General features: G+C 40.1%; 1 protein-coding gene across 1 annotated transcript in view; it reads right to left on the bottom strand.

Moving 5' to 3' along the window:
* Positions 1-422: 422 nt before the first annotated feature.
* Positions 423-22266, bottom strand: part of robo2 (roundabout, axon guidance receptor, homolog 2 (Drosophila)) — a 553585-nt gene continuing 531741 nt past the window's right edge. Inside the window, 5 exon segments of the mRNA XM_060943573.1 lie at positions 423-501; positions 7628-7828; positions 9947-10210; positions 12162-12320; positions 12877-13062. Of these exon segments, the coding sequence (XP_060799556.1) occupies positions 500-501; positions 7628-7828; positions 9947-10210; positions 12162-12320; positions 12877-13062 (812 nt within the window). The 3' untranslated portion in view covers positions 423-499.

Here is a 22266-nt window from a genome sequence, read left to right as displayed (position 1 = left end):
AATTTCAATTCACATATTTTACAAATGAAGAACAGTGAGACGTGAGTGAACGGAAACCGGCTTGCATAGTGATGCAACGACGATCTTCAACGAGAAATTTCATATTTACAGGAAATTTGTTCCCCCTTTCCCCCACCCCCCCCAGTTCACTAAAGGACTCGAAATGAGATTCTTCTTTGTTTTTTTTTTTTAAACATTCCTTCTTCTTCTTCTTCTTCTCTGAATGAATGGCTGTCAGTATTGAAGTGTTTGAAAGTATTTCATTTGTTCTTGAAAAAAGGACAGAAAACATCAAATCAACATGGCGGGACTGTCTGTCTTTACATCACATTTACAATATGTCGTTTCCGTCTTCACCGTCTGCGGGATCAGTTCTTCCTTCTGACGCGGTGTACGAGTTTCACCGAGCGGATCTCCGAGGCATCTCCAGGGCAGGAAAAAGCGTCTTCTTTCTTTTCTTTTTTGTCGTTTTATTCCAGCTTTGATCCACAGCTTCTCACTCTGTCAGAAACACAAAACAAATACTTGCAAGTCACAAAACAACATCAATTCGTGATTCGTCAATGTGACTTACAGGAAAAATATACTGTGGATTGATCCTGACTTGCCTTTTCATATAGTTTACACCATTTTTTGTTCTGAATCAGCTTAATGATTATGGAGCACCAATTTAGCTGGAGGCGGTCTTCACCTGTTTGTTTGTTTGTTTGTTTGTTTGTTTATCTGTTCTCAACATTTAAAAACTCCTTTGTCCCTCACGCCATCAGACTGTACAGACTGTACAACTCCTCTCTGGCGAGGAGGAGGAGTAACAGGAGGACAGAGGACGGGAAGGAGCAGTAGCCTAGCCTGACAAAACGCGATACTGGACATTGTGCAATACCTCTCCTGCTGTACTATTTATCCCATATCTTATTCTTTTTTATATTTGTATATGCAAATATTTAATTTATCTAGAAGTTTTCTATTCTCTGTTTATCTGTAATGATGCTGCTGGAATTTTAATTTCCCTGAGGGAACCCGCCCAAAGGATCAATAAAGTTCTATCTAATCTAATCTAATCTAAACATAACTCAAAATGTAGCAACTGAATTTGATGAAATTTTGTGGAAAGGTGATCCATGGGCCAAGGGACAATTGATTAGATTTTGATGCAAATCCAGATATATACAGTGGCATGCAAAAGTTTGGGCACCCTTGCTGAAAATGTCTGTTACTGTGAATAGTTAAGTGAGCAGAAGATGAACTGATCACCAAAAGGCATAAAGGTAAAGACCAGACATTTCTTTTCAGCGTTTTCTGCAAGATTTGTGTATTATTTTTGTTTTGTACAATTGGAGAGTGAAAAAAGAAAAGGAACACCATGCGAAAGTTTGGGCACCCCAATACATTTGAGTTCTCAGGTAACTTTTACCAAGGTTCCAGACCTTAATTAGCTTATTGAGCTGTGGCTTGTTCAAATTCTTCGTTAGGAAAGGTCAGATGATGCAGATTTCAAAGCTGTATAAATTCTCTGACTCCTCAAACTTGTCCCTAAAATCAACAGCCATGGGCTCCTCTAAGCAACTCTGTCGCATTCTGAATAATAAAATAATTGATGCTCACAAAGCAGGAGAAGGCTACAAGAACGTAGCAAAGTGTTTTCAGGTAGCTGTTTCCTCAGATCGTAATGTTGTTAAGAAATGGCAGTTAACAGAAACAGTGGAGATCAAGGTGAGGTCTGGAAGATGAAGAAAACTTTCTGAAAGAACTGCTCGTTGGATTGCTAGAAAGGCAAATAAAAACCCCTGTTTGACTGCAAAAGACCTTCAGAAAGATTTAGCAGACCCTGGAGTGGTGGTGCACTGTTCTACTATGCAGCAACACCTGAACAAATATGGCCTTCATGGGAGAGTCATCAGAAGAAAACCTTTCCTGCGTCCGAACCACAAAATTCAGCATCTGAAGTTTGCAAATGAACATCTAAAATAAGCCTGATGCATTTTGGAAACAAGTCCTGTGGACTGATGAAATCAGAATAGAACTTTTTGGCCACAATGTGCAAAGGTATGTTTGGAGAAAAAAGGGTGCCAAATTCCAGGAAAAGAACACCTCTCCGACTCTGAAGCATGGGTGTGGACCGATCATGCTTTGGGGTTGTGTTGCAGCCAGTGGCACAGGGCACGTTTCATTGGTCGAGGGAAGCATGGATTCGAATAAATACCAGCAAACTCTGGAAGCAAACATCACACCATCTGTAAAAAAGTTGAAGTTAAAAAGAGGACGGGTCCTACAATAAGATGATGATCCAAAACACACCTCAAAATCTACAATGGAATCCCTCAAGAGGCCCAAGCTGAAGGTTTTGCCATGGCCCTCACAGTCCCCGACCTAAACATCATTGAAAATCTGTGGATAGATCTCAAAAGAGCAGTGCATGCAAGACAGTCCAAGAAACGTGTAGAACTGGAAGCCTTTTGCAAGGACAAATGCGCTAAAATCCCCCAGGTAAGAACTGAAAGATTATTAGCTGGCTACAAAAAGTGTTTACAAGCTGTGATACTTGCCAAAGGGGGTGTTACTAGGTACTAACCATGTCAGGTGCCCAAACTTTTGCTTCAGGTCCTTTTCATTTTTCGGTATTTTACGCCTGTAAATGATGGAAATAAAACTGTAATCTTGCGGAAAATATTAAAGAAACGTGTCATCTTTACCTTTATGCCTTTTGGTGATCAGTTCATCTTCTGCTCACTTAACTATTCACAGTAACAGACATTTTCAGAAAGGGTGCGCAAACTTTTGCATGCCACTGTACAGTATGTAGATCCAGGATCCAGATACACTGCAACTCTGCTATAACGAACTCTTTTCCTATGAACTTTTGCATATAAGAATCTAATGGCCCTTTTCCACTACCCTTTTTCAGCTCGCTTCAGCCCGACACGGCTCGTGTTTCGACTACCTCAGAACAGCACGACTCGGCTCGCTTCAGCCCTACTCGGCTCCCAAAACTCGCACAGTTTTGGAGTGGGGCTGAAGCGAGCCAAACTGAGCCGAGTGGGGCTAGGGGCGTGAGGAGACACTCCCCTGTGCACTGATTGGTGAGTAGGAGTGTCCTCACATGCCCACACACGCCCCGCAAGCACGTTGGGATCTGTAAACACCGTAAACCCGGAAGAAGAAGAACGAATTACGAGAATTTCTGAAGCCTTATGTGCCTCGCCTCATCTATACGCTCTTGCCAGTATCTGTTGGCATTGTCGGTGACAACAAGCCACAGCACCAAGACCAGCAACACTAATGACTCCATGTCCTCCATGTTTATCGTTTACTATCCGGGTCGTGAGACTACCGCTTAAAAGGTCACTGATATCACTGTTTGCGCCGCCTAACGACATCACGTGACGTCCACCCACTTTCTCTAACTCCACCCAATGTGTCCACCCACTTCCAGCCAGCACGGCTCAGCGCGGTTGTAGTCGAAATGCAACTCCAACAGCCCCACTCAGCTCGACTCAGCCCAACTCAGCACCGCACGGCTCAGCCCGACTCAGCCGCGTTGATAGTGGAAAAGCGGCATAAGTTCGTGTCTCCACCTTTAATGACAATGAGTCAGAGTCTTCAAAAAAAACCATCACTGTGTCACATCCATGCGCTGAGCACCATTAGGACTAATTATAGTCCTATGCACCTGTTCTCGATTAAAGCACAATCACAGCGTGTGCTCATAAGGACTCTCTAAACACACAGACTTGGTGAAGTATACGGTACGCGCTGTACTGAGTGTCTCACATTACCAAGCCTTTGTATCCGTCTCTCTTCTTTCGGGTTTTGACTCCCCCCTCCCAGAGACAAACAATAAGTAATCAAGTTCACAGTCAAGTTAACAATACGTGTTAACGCCGTAAAACAAAGGATTAACGAGCCTTGTTTAGGTGTCAATCACGGACAATTATCAAGAACAGTGATCAAAGGATCGATAAAAGGATGAAATGGCTGCTGATACTGCTAAACTTAACACCTAGTTAAAGCATACCAATAGCATTTTTATATCCCCCACTCTGTCCATCCCTGCAGTGCCACATAAACATCATCATCAGTGATTGAACTGAATGGTGAAGATTTAGAAAACACAGCGAGTCAGTGGGTGGACATTGACAACCATACAGCATAATAATAATATTTTATTAATATCAATTGCAAACCATAAGTTTGAAAAATAGATATTTACCAATGTACAATTAAAAATAATTGTTACGCCATAAAAATATAATAATCAAAAAATCAATTCCTATAAATCATTATCCCATATCTTAACACAGCTAGGTACAAAGCTACTTTGAAATCGCTTAGTCCTGCACTTGAACGTCTGATAGTTGCGTGGTTTCCGGAGATGGTATGAGTGTTTTTTTGTATCCGATAACAGATCCCTCAGTTTGTTAGATTCTTGAAGAGTGACTTCTTTATAGAGTCTCTGGCATTGAGCCAGTCTTCGTTGGCTGAGGGTGGATAACTTAGTATGGTAGAGAGCATCATTGTAAGATAAGCTTGGTAGAGCGATCTTTAGTGCTCGACGTTGAATGGATTCTAGTTCTTCAGCAAGGAATTGTGGCAGAGCAAAGTGCCAAACCTGGCAGGCGTACTCAAGAACAGGACAAATGAATGCACAATAGACGGTTACCAGATCTTTTGGTGGGGCGCCAGAGCGTTTCAGGATACGCAAAGCATACAGCCGTTTGCTGGCTTTAGTGCATATGTCATTGATATGGGAATTCCAGGTAAGGTTGGAAGAGATAGTTACACCAAGAAGCTTGAAGTGATCAACAACTTCAATCTCAGTTTCAGCCAAGGAAAGGCTCTCCAGTGCCAAAGGAGACTTAGGCCCTGTCCACACGGCAACGGATTCAGGTGAATCCGATACAATTGTTTATCGTTTCGGCCTGGCGTCCACACGGCACCGGCGTTTTGGGTGCCCCAAAACGCAATCTTTTGAGAACGGGTTCCAGAGTGGAAAGATCTGGCAACGTTGCCATTGCGAAGTCGTCTGGATGAGTAGAACGGATTTGTTTACGATGACGTCACAACCACATGACTGTGAGTGCTTCACGCCGGGTAGAAGTGTAACGAACTCAATGTGAGTTGTCAACAAATCCTATAACTTGGTTCATGAAAGCGCTTACAAAATATTTTCACTGTGAATATTTATTGTGTAATGGTGCAGAGAGAGAGAGAGAATAACCCTTAGGGCAGAGTCAATCCCGCCAGCAAAAATAGGGAAAAAAAGGAGCGATCTCACCTCTTCAGATGTTGGTTTAAGTCCTACAATACATTCCTCAAAAAGGGCGTAGAAGAACAAATTAATCCATCAATGTGTAGCATTCAATTTATTCCAGACCATTAAAGACGCCGCCTTCCGCGTAGAATCATACGTCATCCTCGCCGCCATATTGGATGGGTCAAAGCAGGGAATAAAGATGCCTCATTCATGTGCTGCGTTTAACTGTACCAACAGGTTTACCATCCAAACGAGATCACATGGGATTACCTTTCACAGGTGAGACTGGAAAAATACTTTTCATTGTATTTGGTCATTATAACGTAATTTTACGAACAGATTTTTCTGACTTTGTGGCTAATATGAAGTCTCGCGCATAATAGTTTATGCGCATGCGTCCTTACTTCTATTGTTCTGGTGTCTCCGAAGGGACCGTCTTACAGCGCCCCTAGAGGTGTGGCATGTGTATTGCATCGTTTTCAGCAAGCGTTGCGTTGCCATATGGACCTGATATTTTACTGATCGTTGCCCATTTGGACGCGATATTTTTTTAAATAACATCTCGTTGCCGTTGTCGTGTGGATGTAGCCTTAATGAAATATATTTGAAGTTCCTTGGTTTTCTTGACATTCAAACGCATGTCGTTGTGATCAGTCCATTTAGCAATGTTATCAACAGCAGCCTGGAGTGAGGAATTACACGACCTAGAGACGACTTCGTAAACAGTGCAGTCATCGACATACTTCTTTAGTGTACTTCATACACCGGTAACCTCCATTATTTCCATAACAGATGAAGAACTCATCACTTCTGTTCATGATCCCTTAACTCAGTCAATGAACTGCAATAGTGACTCAGAAGGAGAAATTCATGATAAGGAATTTTAATGTGCTGAAAATTTCACATATAATGCGAGTGTTTGGTGTAACAAGTGGGAACATTTCGGCATTGTGAACTTTTTGTTATGACAAACTATTTGGACGTCTGCCAAGGAGTTCATCGTAGTGGGGTTGCAGTGTATATCTGTGGATCCAGGATTTTTTTGGTTTCTTCCCAACATAAATCAAAAAAGTCGTGAACGGATTTGGAAGAAATTTGGTGGACAGCTTTAGTATTATCCTTGGTTCAAGTGATTTGATTTTGATAGCATGTAGCTTGTTGGAGGGATGCACTCTACTCTACCGAGTGCCCTTTTTTTTTTTTTTTTTTTAACTTTGATCAAAGATCTGTTGGTGACTTCTGTGTCTTTGCTCTGGTCCTATCCTAGTGTTTCATTCACGTGATATTTGTCACAATTTCCATATTTTGGAAGGTGAAAGATGGCGAAAATGACTTGCAGTACTTCAGATGAGAATAATCAGTACTTTCACAATGTCAATAAAATTAGCTCAACACTGACAGAAAACTTACCAAGTTTGTGTTTTCTTCATCATTATCAGGAAGTCAATATCAGATAAGTTTTCCCCAATAATGGCATTACTTGCTGCTGTAAAGTAAGTTAGTTTCTGTTCTCACTTACGTTATCATATCTGTAAACAATCAATCCATCACTAATCTCTCTTTTCTCTCTTTCTTGAACGTAATAAGACAAAAACACGCACGGACACTCGAGACTCCTTCCATAAATGGTACATAAACGTCTCCTTACACTACCGTTCAAAAGTTTGGGGTCACCCAGACAATTTTGTGTTTTCCATGAAAGGTCCCACTTTTATTTCCCACCATAAGTTGTAAAATGAATAGAAAATATAGTCGAGACATTTTTCTGGCCATTTTGAGCATTTAATCGACCCCACAAATGTGATGCTCCAGAAACTCAATCTGCTCAAAGGAAGGTCAGTTTTATAGCTTCTCTAAAGAGCTCAACTGTTTTCAGCTGTGCTAACATGATTGTACAAGGGTTTTCTAATCATCCATTAGCCTTCTGAGGCAATGAGCAAACACATTGTACCATTAGAACACTGGAGTGAGAGTTGCTGGAAATGGGCCTCTATACACCTATGGAGATATTGCACCAAAAACCACACATTTGCAGCTAGAATAGTCATTTAGCACATTAGCAATGTATAGAGTGGATTTCTGATTAGTTTAAAGTGATCTTCATTGAAAAGAACAGTGCTTTTCTTTCAAAAATAAGGACATTTCAAAGTGACCCCAAACTTTTGAACGGTAGTGTACTTTAGGAAACCTTAGAAATGATTACACACATTACAGATGTTTTACTGTGAATCTGTTTATATGAAGCGTCTGCTGGCCAAGACCCTGTAATTTATTCAGCAGTTACTATAGAAACGGTAACGTATTAGAGCGAGACAGTGCTCTGATATCAAAATAGATATTGCGTACAGTATATGGTGAATAAGAGTGACTTACATAACTCTCCGGAATACTGTCCCTGGCCGTTGGTCCCGATGTAGCTGGAGTCGCCGTGCTCAGTGTTGGAACGCTGGTGCTGACTTCGTGACCCCTCTCCTTTACGAGGACCTGTCGATCCTTTGGAGGATGTGGTTCCAGATGAACTGTGACCCCCAGGGGATGGGAAGGATGGTTTGCTATAGGGTGGCATGGCCTCATCTGGACAATAACATACAGAAAACAAAACAAAACAAAACACACGTTTTCCAAAAAGAAGGAAACATCCTGAGAAATGAGTTCAGTAATGAGGTTCCATCCGGTTCTTCATGCAACACCAGTTGGAGACCTTGTTAAACTTGTTCCCAGAAGCTCAAGAAGCCAGTCGTGACTACCTACATACTTCCTCCAACCTTTAAAGCGCTTGGTCTTAATGGTCTCACAGATGACCAAGGAGGCTGATTTGCAGCATGTATGTGTGAAGTGATTACAGCACATCTGCTCTGTGCCTCCATTTTGCCTGCAGCTGGAGGCAAGAAGTCAGTCTACAGGTCCTTTCTCCTCACAGCAGGCTGTCTAATTGAACACCAGGGTCACATCTGGAGTTGCCGGTCTCCCAGTGATCACAGTGAGGTGGAGAGTTTAGCTTTCTTAGCTCTGAACTTTGACAACTTGCTCATAATTTACTTGACTAGCTCCAGACTTTGAACCATATACAGCAGCAGGAAAACTGATGGCACTTCTGGTAGAAAATGTCAAGCAAAGTGAGAGCGTTAATTGTGCCATCGTGACGTTTGAATAGATCCAATTCTCCACTGAACAATACAGAGGAGTTAATTCCATGACAACGGCAATTATTGAGATCTTTTGTTTTCTTTATGGAGACTGATAAATTTGTAAAGCATGATGAGTTTCAAAAAGTGAAAAAAAAAACCTTATGGGGTGTAAGGCTGGATTTGCATGGAATTTATTTGTATGTCTGTTTGTTTGCTTATGTAAATATATAATTGAAGCTTTTGCCATCGTGTTTTATACAACCCCAATTCCAAAAAAGTTGGGATGCTGTGTAAACTGTAAATAACAAAGAGAGTGCAATAATTTGCAAATCATGGAAACCCTATATTTTGTTGAAAAATGTGCAAATTAAAACTGATAATTTGTACTAAAAAATTAATAGCACATATTAAAACTGCATAGCTCTGTAGTAAAAGAGTCCAGGTGCTAAACTGGCCTGCCTGCAGTCCAGATCTGTCTCCCATTTAAAACATTTGGCGCATTATGTAACGCAAAATATGACAAAAGAGACCCCGAACTGTTGAGCAACTGAAATTGTATATCAGGCAAGAATGGGACAACATTTCTCTTTCAAAACTACAGCAGTTGGTCTCCTCAGTTCCCAAATGTTTACAGAGTGTTGTTAAAAGTAGAAGTGATGCAACACAGTGGTAAACACGCCCCTGTCCCAACTTTTTTGAAACACGTTGCTGACATCAAATTCAAAATGAGCATATATTTTTCAAAAAATAATAAAATTTCTCAGTTTCAACATTTGATATGTTGTCTTTGTACTATTTTAGGGCTTCCATGATTTGCAAACCATCGCATTCCATTTTTATTTACAGTTTAGACAGCGTCATAACTTTTTGGAATTACGGTTGTAAATATGTTTCCAAGAGGTTTTCCCCCCCCTAAGATAAATATGATGTCCAAGGTTTTTTGGTAATTGTTACATGGAAAATAAAGCTTACTAATCAATGTTACCAGGAATCATTTCACCATTTCCCCCCAAAGTTGTATGCAAGCTTTTATTTTGAAGCACGCTTGCACACCTCTATGCTGTTTTTTTTTTTTTTTTAATTAAGCATCACTATGGCTGAGGTTGAAAAAAAGTCCATATGTTTTTAAATAGTGACATCTGATTGTTTCAGAGACTGAATAATAAGACATAGTGTCGTTTCTGTAGTAACGACTCACACACGGAGTTGTATGGCGGTCATACCACATAAATGAGTTGTAATTGAACAATAACAAAATCATGTTTTCATTGATGCAGTGAAGTTTCCTGTAAGCATTTAAGGAAGGAGTCTCCAGTGTCAATGCTTTGTATCAGACAGAGCTAAAGCATTTTTCCATGAGAAACTCATCAGAATCAAAGGTTTTGCACGTTCTGGTTTCTCAGTAACAAGCTGCATACTGTAGGTCTTATTAGCTTCAAGGGAAGTTAAGGGAATGGCCATTTATAGCTGCTAGAATGTAAATGCTCATAGGAACTTGTTTCAGAGCATTAAACGTACCTATAAATGGACAAAGTACAATTAACCATCCTGTTTCTGTTCGTACCTGAAGTAGGGCCGTTCTTCTGTGCTCTCCTGGTTTCGTCTGCTCTCTCCATTGAGCCGAGTCTTTCTTGTCCGTGTCTGTGGCGCTCCAGAGATGTACGAGTCTGCCTTTCCAGAGAGCTCTTTACCTCATCCGGGCCACCCATATGCTGCCTCTCCAGAGACGAGGCCTTTCGTTCGCCAGGGCTGCCGACGTTTCCTACGCTTCTTGGCCCCTGGATGCGCAGGCCCTGGCACGGTGGGGGCTCTGGAGGTGGGGGGAGGTCTGACACACACACACAACAAGAAGAGCAGGATGGTAGTCCAATCACATCTTTCAACCAAACTTAAAGACAACCAAAAGCAGCACCAGAATTTTCAGCCAAAATGGACAGCCATTTTGTCACTCAGTGGGAATGAAAATACTTCCAATAACCTCTGATTCCTCTGAGGTTTTATAAAATGGTGACATGAGGATATTAGGCGTGGAGCTCACTTGGTGAATAATGGGCATTATAACATTTTTAAATAGTTAAAAAGACACAATGCCCCTGCCGTTTGAATTTAAACACAGGGTTTCTGCTGCACCACTTCAAATTAGCCAAGTGATAAATAAGCTAACTTCGATCTCTCATTATACTTTAAAACAAATGCTAATCCGCATCCAGAGCCAGATGTTTTAGTCTTTGGTATCTGGTCTAATCAGAGGCATAGTGAGGGTTCAAGGTGGGCAATATGGCAAAAATATCTGATCACATTTCTCAAAGATGTTTCTATGCCGTGTTTCATGACATCTATCTATCTATCTATCTATCTATCTATCTATCTATCTATCTATCTATCTATCTATTGAGACAGATAGAGAGTAATCTACATCAGTAGCTAGCTATCTCCATACAGTAGCTACAGTATCTACCATAGCTACATCTATCTATCTATCTATCTATCTATCTATCTATCTATCTATCTATCTATCTATCTACAAAGCTAGCTAGCTAGCTAGATGGACAGAGATAGATAGATAGATAGATAGATAGATAGATAGATAGATAGATAGATAGATAGATAGATGTAGCTATTGTAGATAGCTAACTAGCTATGGGGCTAGCTAGCTAGTTATCTCCATTGCTAGCTAGCGATGTCGATTATCTATCTATCTATCTATCTATCTATCTATCTATCTATCTATCTATCTATCTATCTATCTATCTATCTATCTATCTATCTATTTAGACAGATAGATAGTGATCTACATCAGTAGCTAGCTATCTCCATAGCTACAGTATCTACCATAGCTACATCTATCTATCTATCTATCTATCTATCTATCTATCTATCTATCTATCTATCTATCTATCTATCTATCTATCTATCTATCTCCATAGCTAGCTAGCTAGCTAGATAGATAGATGTAGCTATTGTAGATAGCTAACTAGCTATGGGGCTAGCTAGCTAGTTATCTCCATTGCTAGCTAGCGATGTAGATTATCTATCTATCTAGTGATCTACATCAATAGCTGGCTATCTCCATAGCTAGTTAGCTTTCTACCATAGCTACATTTCGCTAGCTATCTACAAAGCTAGCTAGTCAGATGGACAGATAGATATTGTGGAAATCGAACTAGCTATGGAGATAGGTAGCTATCTATCTATCTATCTAGCTAGCTAGCTAGCTAGCTATATACTATTTTGCTCATAAACTGCCAGAAAATCAAAAATATTTTCTAGAAATAGTTTGTTTTTAATTATTCATATTTTTCAATAAAAATAAATTAAAAAATTAAAACTGAAAAAAGGGGGAGCTAAAATTTTAGGGATAAATCTGTGGCAGCTGATTACAGTGGATGTGTAATTGTTTAAAAATCGATCAATAAATAAATAAATAAATACTTTTTCAGTTAAATTCTGACAAAGTAACCAGATAACCAGATCTCTCTCCTCTCTCCGGAAAACAAAGGAAAGGATTTTCAGATATACAGACACACTTACACGATGCCTTTACCTGGATATAAAGTTCCCCATGAGTGAAACTAAAGTTTTCAGCAGCTAAACCAGTCAAGCTGGCTAATTTATTCTCTAATAATTACTGTACATGACACTTTCTGAATCCCACCATCTCTTCGACATAATGACTTAATTTTCTATTTTGCAGATTTCTGAAATCAACCCCCCAAATATAATCGCTGGCTACACCACTGAGTCAAACCCCTCAAAAGTGGCCCAGAGTCATGTCTTACCATCAGCACTAGCATCCCTGCGGTGCACAGCTGTACCTGGTCCTCTGTTTTTGCAAGTAGGCCGTGCTGCCCGTTGGTGGCCGAGGCTGTGTGTTCCCACAGTGCTGCCATCTGTAGAGAAGGGACTGGCAGGGCGAGGTCTCAGGGCCAGGCATTGATCTGTAAGAGGAGGACAGGACAAAACCATGGTTGTGACTGAGGTGTACTCTTGGTTTAAAGCGATGAAGAGCTATGTTTGTTCAGCAAGCATCAGGAAAATAAGAACTATCTGGATCGATCACCATCCTTGATAGTTCGTAGCGGAAAAAACAAAACAAAACATGGCATCGTGCACTTTTGAGAAGGTGAAATGGATGCCATGGAAGAAGTGATTATCATCGGGGTGGCTGTTATCAAGACCTAGTAAAAGCCAAGTCAAGCCAAGCGGCGACAAAAAGAAGAGCACAACAATCCATTTTTAAATTCCATGTTAATGTCACCTACTTGTGCCATGCTCATCTCCCAAAGGTCAGCTTTAAACACACTTCAAATATGATTGCAGAATCAGTCAGTGTGTTAGTCCCATCACCAACCCACTAGCCGAGAATTTGAGAAATTCAAAACCCATCGCAGTGTGATGAATCAAAGCAACAGCCAGTGAGGAAAGAAGACAGCACTGTCTTGATGAAATGGTTAAAATCCACCATGTCCTCCCACCACAGACAGACAGACAAACCTCTCTTGGTGAGGCTGGTGCCATCCAGGCGGTACCCTGCCTTATCAGCGGCCGCTGCCAGCGCACGGGCAAAGCTGCAGTGGGTGAACAGGGAGCCATCGGAGGAGCTCCCCGCACTGGACCTGTGGCTGGAAAAGGGCCGGTCGTCTTCCTCCGATGCCGAGCCCCACCCGTTCACCATGGAGCCTACAAGCAGCATCCGCAATGAATGAATGAATGAGTTTACCAGACTTACTCACTTGAGGGAGTTTGAGTGTGTGCATGTACAGAACTACAGCTCACGGTTGGGTTTATACTCTGTGTTGTAAAATATATCACTGTCGAATGCAGCACCTATTATCAACAAACCACTGGTCCATTCAGGGTTGGAAATATCAAGAATTTGATTCATATTTGGTAGAAGGGATGGGCGCACTACCAGGCTTCTAAATAGTTCCTAGTCCAGAGGTCATCATCGGGTGGTCTAGACGTTGACCAAGCAAAATATTTCAGCAGACCAACCCAAGGACTTGAGGAAATACACTCACTTTATTAGAAACACCCATCCACCTGCTGTTTTGTGCAGTTATCTCATGAGCCAATCCCTTAACAGCAGGACAATCCATAAAATCATGTAGATACAAATCAAGAGTTTCAGTTAATATTCACAATGTTCAAACATCAAAATGGGAAAAATTGTGATCTCAAAGTGTGACTTTCTTTCCCTGGGTGTTGGTTTGAGCATTTCAGAAACTGCTGAGCTCCTGAGGTTTTCACACACAACAGTCTCTATACACAGAATGGTGCAGGGGGCACTGAGCGAGTGAGGGACAGTTCTGTGGGTGGAAACAAACGCCTTGTTGGAAAGAGAGGTCAGAAGAAAATGGACAGATTGGTTTGAGCTTTTTGGCCAGGAAGGATATAGTAACTCATATAATCACTCTTTACAACCGTGGTGAGCAGAAAAGCATCTCATCATGCAACAGCAGACCACATTGGGTTCCACTCCTGCAGCCAAGAACAGGGATCTTAGAATCAAGAACAAGTTCCTATTAAAGTGGCCGGTGAGTGTACCGTATAACAGCAGGAGTGATCCAAACTGTCTGAATTTCAGCAACTCTAGTTTTCTAGCCATGAGCCATTCTGTAACAGGTCACCTGTTGGTTTTTGTTCATATCACATGCATTTATGTAAATTACTCAGCTGAAGGCATCAGAAACTAGCTAAGGGGTTAGAGACATCAACTCAGAAAGGGGACAGTTTTCACTCATGCATGATAAAACTGGATGCATAAAAACCTGGAAAACTTTGAAACACCTTGTCGCTTTGCCGTATGCAATCAGAAACTCTTTGGTTATGGTTTTGAATCTCAATAGCTCTACATGGAGTGATCAACTGAACAACATCTCAATCAACTCACTCTGACTAAACTAGTGTTCCTAATCCATGTGCAACTGAAGAACCAAATTATCCCATTTGATTCTTCATTTTGTTCTTCATTGTGTTAAGTAATTAACAGTTATTCCACGAAATCGAGTCGTACATGAGCGGATAGCCGATGAGACGCGTAGCACCGAGTTGTCTATAATCCATGTACGACGAGATTGAGTGGAATAACTGTTTTATTCTATCCACATTCACTGGGTTTTGAGAAACAGACCATTTTGATTTTTTGCAAATTCGATAAATAAAAACTTTATACAAAACGTCTGACAAAATCGTTTCCGCTTAGAATGTAAACAAACCGGCAAAATGGCAGTAGCTATTTGTGAAAAATGCTTTAATAATAATTCCTGAAAAATAAAAAAAAAACCCGATATGTTTTTACCAGGCGGCACGGTGGTGTAGTGGTTAGCGCTGTCGCCTCACAGCAAGAAGGTCCAGGTTTGAGCCCCGTGGCCGGCGAGGGCCTTTCTGTGCGGAGTTTGCATGTTCTCCCCGTGTCCGCGTGGGTTTCCTCCGGGTGCTCCGGTTTCCCCCACAGTCCAAAGACATGCAGGTTAGGTTAACTGGTGACTCTAAATTGAGCGTAGGTGTGAATGTGAGTGTGAATGGTTGTCTGTGTCTATGTGTCAGCCCTGTGATGACCTGGCGACTTGTCCAGGGTGTACCCCGCCTTTCGCCCGTAGTCAGCTGGGATAGGCTCCAGCTTGCCTGCGACCCTGTAGAACAGGATAAAGCAGCTACAGATAATGAGATGAGATGTTCTTACCATCAAATACTTCCATTCCATATTTTGTTGCTTTTTTTTTGTATTTTTTACGGGTTTTGTTTTTGAGTCGAGTTTTTATTTCATCCTCGGTTGGTTCAGCAACACACGCTGCTGTTTTCTTCTTCTTCTTTGGGGTGTTTTGGTGGTTGGTAAACCAACATAAAGGTGCATTACTGTCACCGACTGAGCTGGAGTGTGGAACAGGAGATTTTGGGCGGAAAAGGAAAAAAAAAACACCTATTTTCTTTTAGCTATTTCTGTTTTTTTTTAAATACTTGATAAAGTGATATATCTGACTTGATGTGCTCCGCCATTTTGTTTTTCTCTACTCACGGTATATGAGCTGATATATTAGTAGTAGAGTAGCCAATCAGAGCACACGATTGCTCATATCCAGTGAATGTGGATAGAATGATATACGAGATATGAATACCAGGCCATGATATACCATAGCTAGTGTTTAAAATGAATTTGACTTGACGCTTTCTCATGGCAAAATATCAGTTTTGCACTCCTGAGTGCGACTGAGCGGAAATTTTACAGCGAGTTGATGCGACAGTCTTGTATTTACACCCAAAACCCAACTCACTTTCCTGTTCAGGACAGAAAACGGGCACGAACGGACAGACAACTGCACCTGAGATTATTTTCTAATCATCTAAGAGAAGTTTTGCTGCACTTCAATCAGCCAGCATTTGAAATGCCCACACAACTGTAAGGCATATACACTACTGTTCAAAAGTTTGGGGTCACCCAGACAATTTTGTGTTTTCCATGAAAAGTCACACTTTTATTTACCACCATAAGTTGTAAAATGAATAGAAAATATAGTCAAGACATTTTTCTGGCCATTTTGAGCATTTCATCGACCCCACAAATGTGATGCTCCAGAAACTCAATCTGCTCAAAGGAAGGTCAGTTTTATAGCTTCTCTAAAGAGCTCAACTGTTTTCAGCTGTGCTAACATGATTGTACAAGGGTTTTCTAATCATCCATTAGCCTTCTGAGGCAATGAGCAAACACATTGTACCATTAGAACACTGGAGTGAGAGTTGCTGGAAATGGGCCTCTATACACCTATGGAGATATTGCACCAAAAACCAGACATTTGCAGCTAGAATAGTCATTTAGCACATTAGCAATGTATAGAGTGGATTTCTGATTAGTTTAAAGTGATCTTCATTGAAAAGAACAGTACTTTTCTTTCAAAAATAAGGACATTTCAAAGTGACCCGAAACTTTTGAACGGTAGTGTAAGGTGAGATGGTATTTTTTTGAGCATACTAGCTTCCTCGAGTGTTTTTTATTGCACAAAGAAAAAAGAGAGGAATAAATCTTGGAGGAAGAGAAAGGGGATTTGCGTATATTATTAATTTGCATGAGCAGTGCTGGCGAAATTATTACTCTCAGAATATTTCTACTTTCTTCTTCATACTATTATTCTCCTAACATTTTTAGTATGCTATTACTCCCCCAGTTTTCAACCAATCATCACTAAATTGCACATGAAGAATACAGTTGGGTTGAATTCTATTGCTATGACTTTTGGTGCTGATCTGGATCATTGATCCAGAATGATTCATGAAAAACGGGAGTTTTTTCAAATCACTTATATCTGATTTTTTTTTTCAATCAGTTTTTTGTTTTTAAATTTTATTTTATTCAGGGTGGCAGGGCGCAACTTTTCCCTCACCAAGCGTCATTCTCTATCTCTTACCATTCCAGATCTATAGGGTACAGTGACCAGATGTCCCAGTTTGTAACAGCTAGGGCAAATTCCTCTGACTTTAGTCACAGTCTCTATCTAGTTATTATACTGTAGATACGATAAAATTTGCAGAGTTAAAATAGACAGCTGTTTATCTACAATTGCATATTTTTAACAAGTATGAAAAACTTTAGTGATGTAATTTAGGAAATGGCATAAAGCCGGATATTGTTTGAAATTTGTAACACCACTCAGGAAAGAAAAGCTCTCTTGACTGAAAGCTAAATCACTTCCTGTCTCTGCTAAGAAATGGAACATGGCTTTGTTTTGCAACCAAAAAAAAAACCAACAAAAAAAAAAAAACCTTGGATCCCCTGAGCCCATATTTCAACAAAGCAACACTGAATTTAATGAACGAGGTGTGGTGCCAAAGTGTGCGCCAAGGCCCTGTGCCACTCCACATCAGAAGGACAGACTCAAAAACAACACACACACACAGTCAAAGTGCATCTCGATGAAAGCCCACACTCTACTAACACACCCTGCGAGAGGATGTCATTCCTAATAGAGATTCAGATAAATGCATTTCCAAAATACCGTGCTGCACTCCTTCCTGTTCTCGTAGAAATGAGGTTAGCAGCTGAAAACAACAACCACAACAAAACACAACAACTCATATGCTAATGGAACATTTGGAACATTATTCCTCGGAAATACAGCAAGAGTTACCTCCTGTTCCCATCTTGAAGTTGATTATTTTCCCATAAAGGCACAGTGTGTGTGTGTGTGTGTGTATATATATATATATATATATATATATATATATATATATATATATATATATATGGGTCCATCTCAGAAACTGGTCTCTCATTTGGGACATTATGGTCAAAAAATAAATTTTCTAATTTTACTTTTTTTCGCATTTCCCTAACACTCAATGTTTCTTTTGTCATGCTTAATAAGAATAAAGATAGTATCTTGCTTTATCTGGCCTCCACTGTGGACAATTTTTTTTTTATTCCAATTCAAATGCTTTTGTAAAATTGATTTCCATATAAAATAACTCCATCATGAAGAATTAAAGCCCCTCCTTCACAGATGAGTGAAAATATTGAATACATTTCCTCTTTTTGATTGCTTGGGTTAAAAATGCCAAGTTATGATGACTGAATTGATTATTCACTTAAATATGAATAATATGATACATTTTGGGTATTTGATATGGCGAAATAGGACACAATGGAAAAATCAAGAACACACCGGAAAGATGAGAATAACGGCGGTGGTAAAAGAACAGCGACTGGACCGGCTGAAGGTCGCGCGGGTCTCTGCTGCGGCGCGTGAGCAACGGGACATCACTACAGCACCGGACGGAGCGCGAGGTGGGGGCGGGGCAAAATGACTGGCCGTAGATTCGATCAAAAGTTCGATCTAAATTGACCATGGTTACAAAATAAAACTGTCAAAACTCGCCTTTTCAGCGATAACGTCCGAACAGATCACTCGCGTAACAGAAAGACCGCAAATGGAAGCACGATCAACTTCTAACTGCTGGAGTGGAAAATTCCATTCTACACATGCAAATTGTTAATGCGTGTCCTTCTCCGCACACAAATAACACGCTACGGTAAAAAATAGACCACAACTCATTTTATAGCTCAGAAATTCATACAAGACCAGCTACCATCGTAACATATTCTGTAAGAAACATATTCTATACCTAACTTTCAGCTTTCGTTTTAAAAAACAAAATCGCAGATTTATAACTAAATGTTTCTACGGTGTAGTGATTTTAAGTTCCTACTTTTGGTGAGGTCGTGACCTTGACCCTGAGGCTTTCCGTTTAGATCAAAACACACGACCGTACTGGTTTTGGGTTTGCGGAAAATGGAGTTACAACAGTGATGAAATATTTTGTATGATGTTTTATTACGGTTATGATTATTCTGTGAGCGCACCAATCCTTAGGTGGATAAAGCTACAACTTAAAATACAATCAGTGATAACTGTAGACTTTTCAGTGGACTACAGCCTTTTTAAGGGAATGCGATGGAGTCGACCGTTTATCATGTCCCAGATCAAGCTGCCATTTTTTCACAAATTTGCAGAATTTTTGCCAAATTCTGAATAGAGTATTCACATCAAAGATTTAGTTTTATCTGTATTATTTCTTTCATCATTTTATTTCAAATTAAAACCAACATCAGCATTCAAAACCGTATAGTTTATTGACTGAGAGTATATTTAGTGGGGGACCCCCACAGTACCCAGTTTCTGAGACAGACCCATATATATATAACCTAATACCAAAACTTACATTTTATCTGTTTATAGCTACAGTACATTTAAAGTTGTGGAACAAGTGAGCTCCTGTTGTGACTTACATTATAGAAGCTACAAACAGTCATTCCCACAGACTTTAATCAGCAAAAAAAATGCAGCTTGTTGCATTCACAAGAAACCCTTCAAGTGTAAACTTTACCATCCTGAAGACTTTGCCAAATCATGGTTGACTCGTTCCATAGATACAGAGGATATTACACGGTTGTGCGAAGATACGAAATTTATCTTCAAATGGTGAATGTATACTTTTCAGCATGAGAAGATCAACTTCCTATCTTCGCGCCACTGTGTAATGTTCTTTATATTATATGGACAAGTCCACAAAAAACAAAGCAAAACTCAAGTTAATTGAAAGAATTTTAATTTTGAACCGGTTCGCCATTTTGACAACGCGCGTCTATCTAGTCAGTGGGAAAACACTAGGAGTGATGTCATTGGCAGGAATTATTATACATCCAGGACACTTTTTCAATGGAATAAAAACATGTGTTCTATTCTCTTCAAGTGAGTTTCATTCATTCGGTTTGATAGCATGCAATATTGTTAGCATATCGCTTATCCTATGCATATTACGTCACTCTACCCGATGGAGAATGAGCGTTGAATATGGTTTACGATATTGCATGGTTGTCAAGACAACATGACAGTTTTCTGCTACGCATGCTCAGAAGCATTTCTTTGTTCGCCGGGAAAGAGAAAGACACATTGAACACTCGAAAGGCGACAAAACTTCATTAGATATTCTTCACGCACGTTTACAAGCAGTAGCAAACCGTTACTATTAGAGCTGGGACTTGAGCTCAGCCAAACCTTAGCCAGACACCAAAAAAGCAGCAGGGCAAAGGATTTTGTAAGTAATTAGCGGCAGGCTGCCAGGTTGCTCTGTTGTGTGTAGCTTTTGATGTTGATTTTAAAAGTAACTCAGTAAATTACACAGGGAAATGAATACTTGAGTCTGAGTGAAAAATACTGTAGTGATCGTGCAGTGTGGAAGAAGAGTCTGGAGACCGAAATCTTAGTTTCTCGGTCGTTAGCCTGTGCTACTTGCTCTCGATAGCAGTGGCTTGATCGCTTTATTAGCATTTGCGAACACTACTGATGAACGCTACACCGGCTGGAAGGTGACTTCACTGTTGCACTGACGGCACAGACTCGCGGTTAAGCTCTCTTTGGCCTTTGAGAAGGCCGAGGGCGATAAATTTTTGGTCCCTTCCACTATAAATCAAAATCTGATTGGTTAATTCATCTGTCACTTCATAGATACACTACCGTTCAAAAGTTTGGGGTCACTTTGAAATGTCCTTATTTTTGAAAGAAAAGCACTGTTCTTTTCAATGAAGATCACTTTAAACTAATCAGAAATCCACTCTATACATTGCTAATGTGGTAAATGACTATTCTAGCTGCAAATGTCTGGTTTTTGGTGCAATATCTCCATAGGTGTATAGAGGCCCATTTCCAGCAACTCTCACTCCAGTGTTCTAATGGTACAATGTGTTTGCTCATTGCCTCAGAAGGCTAATGGATGATTAGAAAACCCTTGTACAATCACGTTAGCACAGCTGAAAACAGTTGAGCTCTTTAGAGAAGCTATAAAACTGACCTTCCTTTGAGCAGATTGAGTTTCTGGAGCATCACATTTGTGGGGTCGATGAAATGCTCAAAATGGCCAGAAAAATGTCTTGACTATATTTTCTATTCATTTTACAACTTATGGTGGGAAATAAAAGTGTGACTTTTCATGGAAAACACAAAATTGTCTGGGTGACCCCAAACTTTTGAACGGTAGTGTAAACATACACTGCCATGGCCTTCTGTCCCGGCAATGAAGTCCTAACCAATGAGTGAGCAGCTCAAACTCTTCTCAGCCTGGAGACAGCAAACAAAACAAATCTCATTGGAGAACTCGATTTTAATGTTTTCAGGGACAGTAACGCTTTCATTTCTGAAGCACATTTGATAGAAAATGAGGCAGAATTAGAATTAGAAGAGAATAATTATAACGAAATAATGAAAGAATGAAAAAAAAATAAATATAACATTTGAAATGCTGATATGTTTGGGCTTCTCTGAAGGACTAGAAGACCCTGATGGTTCCCCTATAATAATAATAATAATAATAATAATAATATTGGCTGGCTTTTTTTTCGTGGTCTATTAGATATATTCCATTCAGCTACTCGTCTTTGACTCGTTCAGTATCCTGCTCACTGAATGGAATATATCTGATATACCACTCAACGCCAGCCAATATTATTTAAATATGTCACTCAGATCCGTGATGTATTTTGTATGAAAAATGCGAGTTTTTCAACACATGAACATAAACGTCATATCTTCAAGCCAGCGTGTGATTTTCTTTTTATTATATCGACACATTCACAAACAAAAAGTCCCCAAATTTATCAAAACAACTCACTCATCGAGTCCCTCACGAGTGACGTATAGAGATGTATGTCACGGTTTTGGTTTTCCATGTCCCGGATGGAGCTCGTGAGAAAAATACGAGTGGTGTATTTCCCAGCAAAACACTCGTGCCTATATAATATATCCTAAATAAACATCTCCTTACAGAAAGCATCGCCATATCAACGGTTATATGGTTCAATTTGTTAAAATATAGCATGTTCCTGCGAATGAGCTATTATTATAGAAATGAGTTTAAAGTCCTGGGTAGCTTACTATGTGGCATTCGCTAATAGTCTTCATCATGGATTTGGTCATTTCACATCTTTGAAAAAAAAATTAGCTATGTTGTAGAAATCTAAATTCACGATAAGCAAAACATTCTGTATATACAGTATATCATTCGCTAAAGTAAATATAAATGTGTCTTTCAAGGCATCGATGCCATGTGGAAAATATTTTGCCACATGTTTGAACTATTCCGAAGCTGCGCTTTTACATCCCAACGATGGGTTAATATTCCTGGCTCGGCTAAGCCGTGTTTTCTGGGTCATAAAAGCCATCCAAGACCCTGCTGCCGAGAACTAAAGCTGATTTATACCAGCTCTTGCCCCTCATACGCATATCATTAAGTATTGTAATTATTCTCCTAGACGAGCCGACGTATCTGGTTGCCTTTGGGTCAGGTGACCACGTTTATGAGAGCGTGGTCAACCACACTGATTTGGGAGTGAGCTCA

Source organism: Neoarius graeffei, chromosome 17, assembly GCF_027579695.1.
Source record: "Neoarius graeffei isolate fNeoGra1 chromosome 17, fNeoGra1.pri, whole genome shotgun sequence".
Taxonomy (NCBI): Eukaryota; Metazoa; Chordata; class Actinopteri; order Siluriformes; family Ariidae; genus Neoarius; species Neoarius graeffei.
The sequence above is the reverse complement of the archived record's forward strand: the minus strand, read 5'-3'. Positions and strand labels throughout refer to the sequence as shown.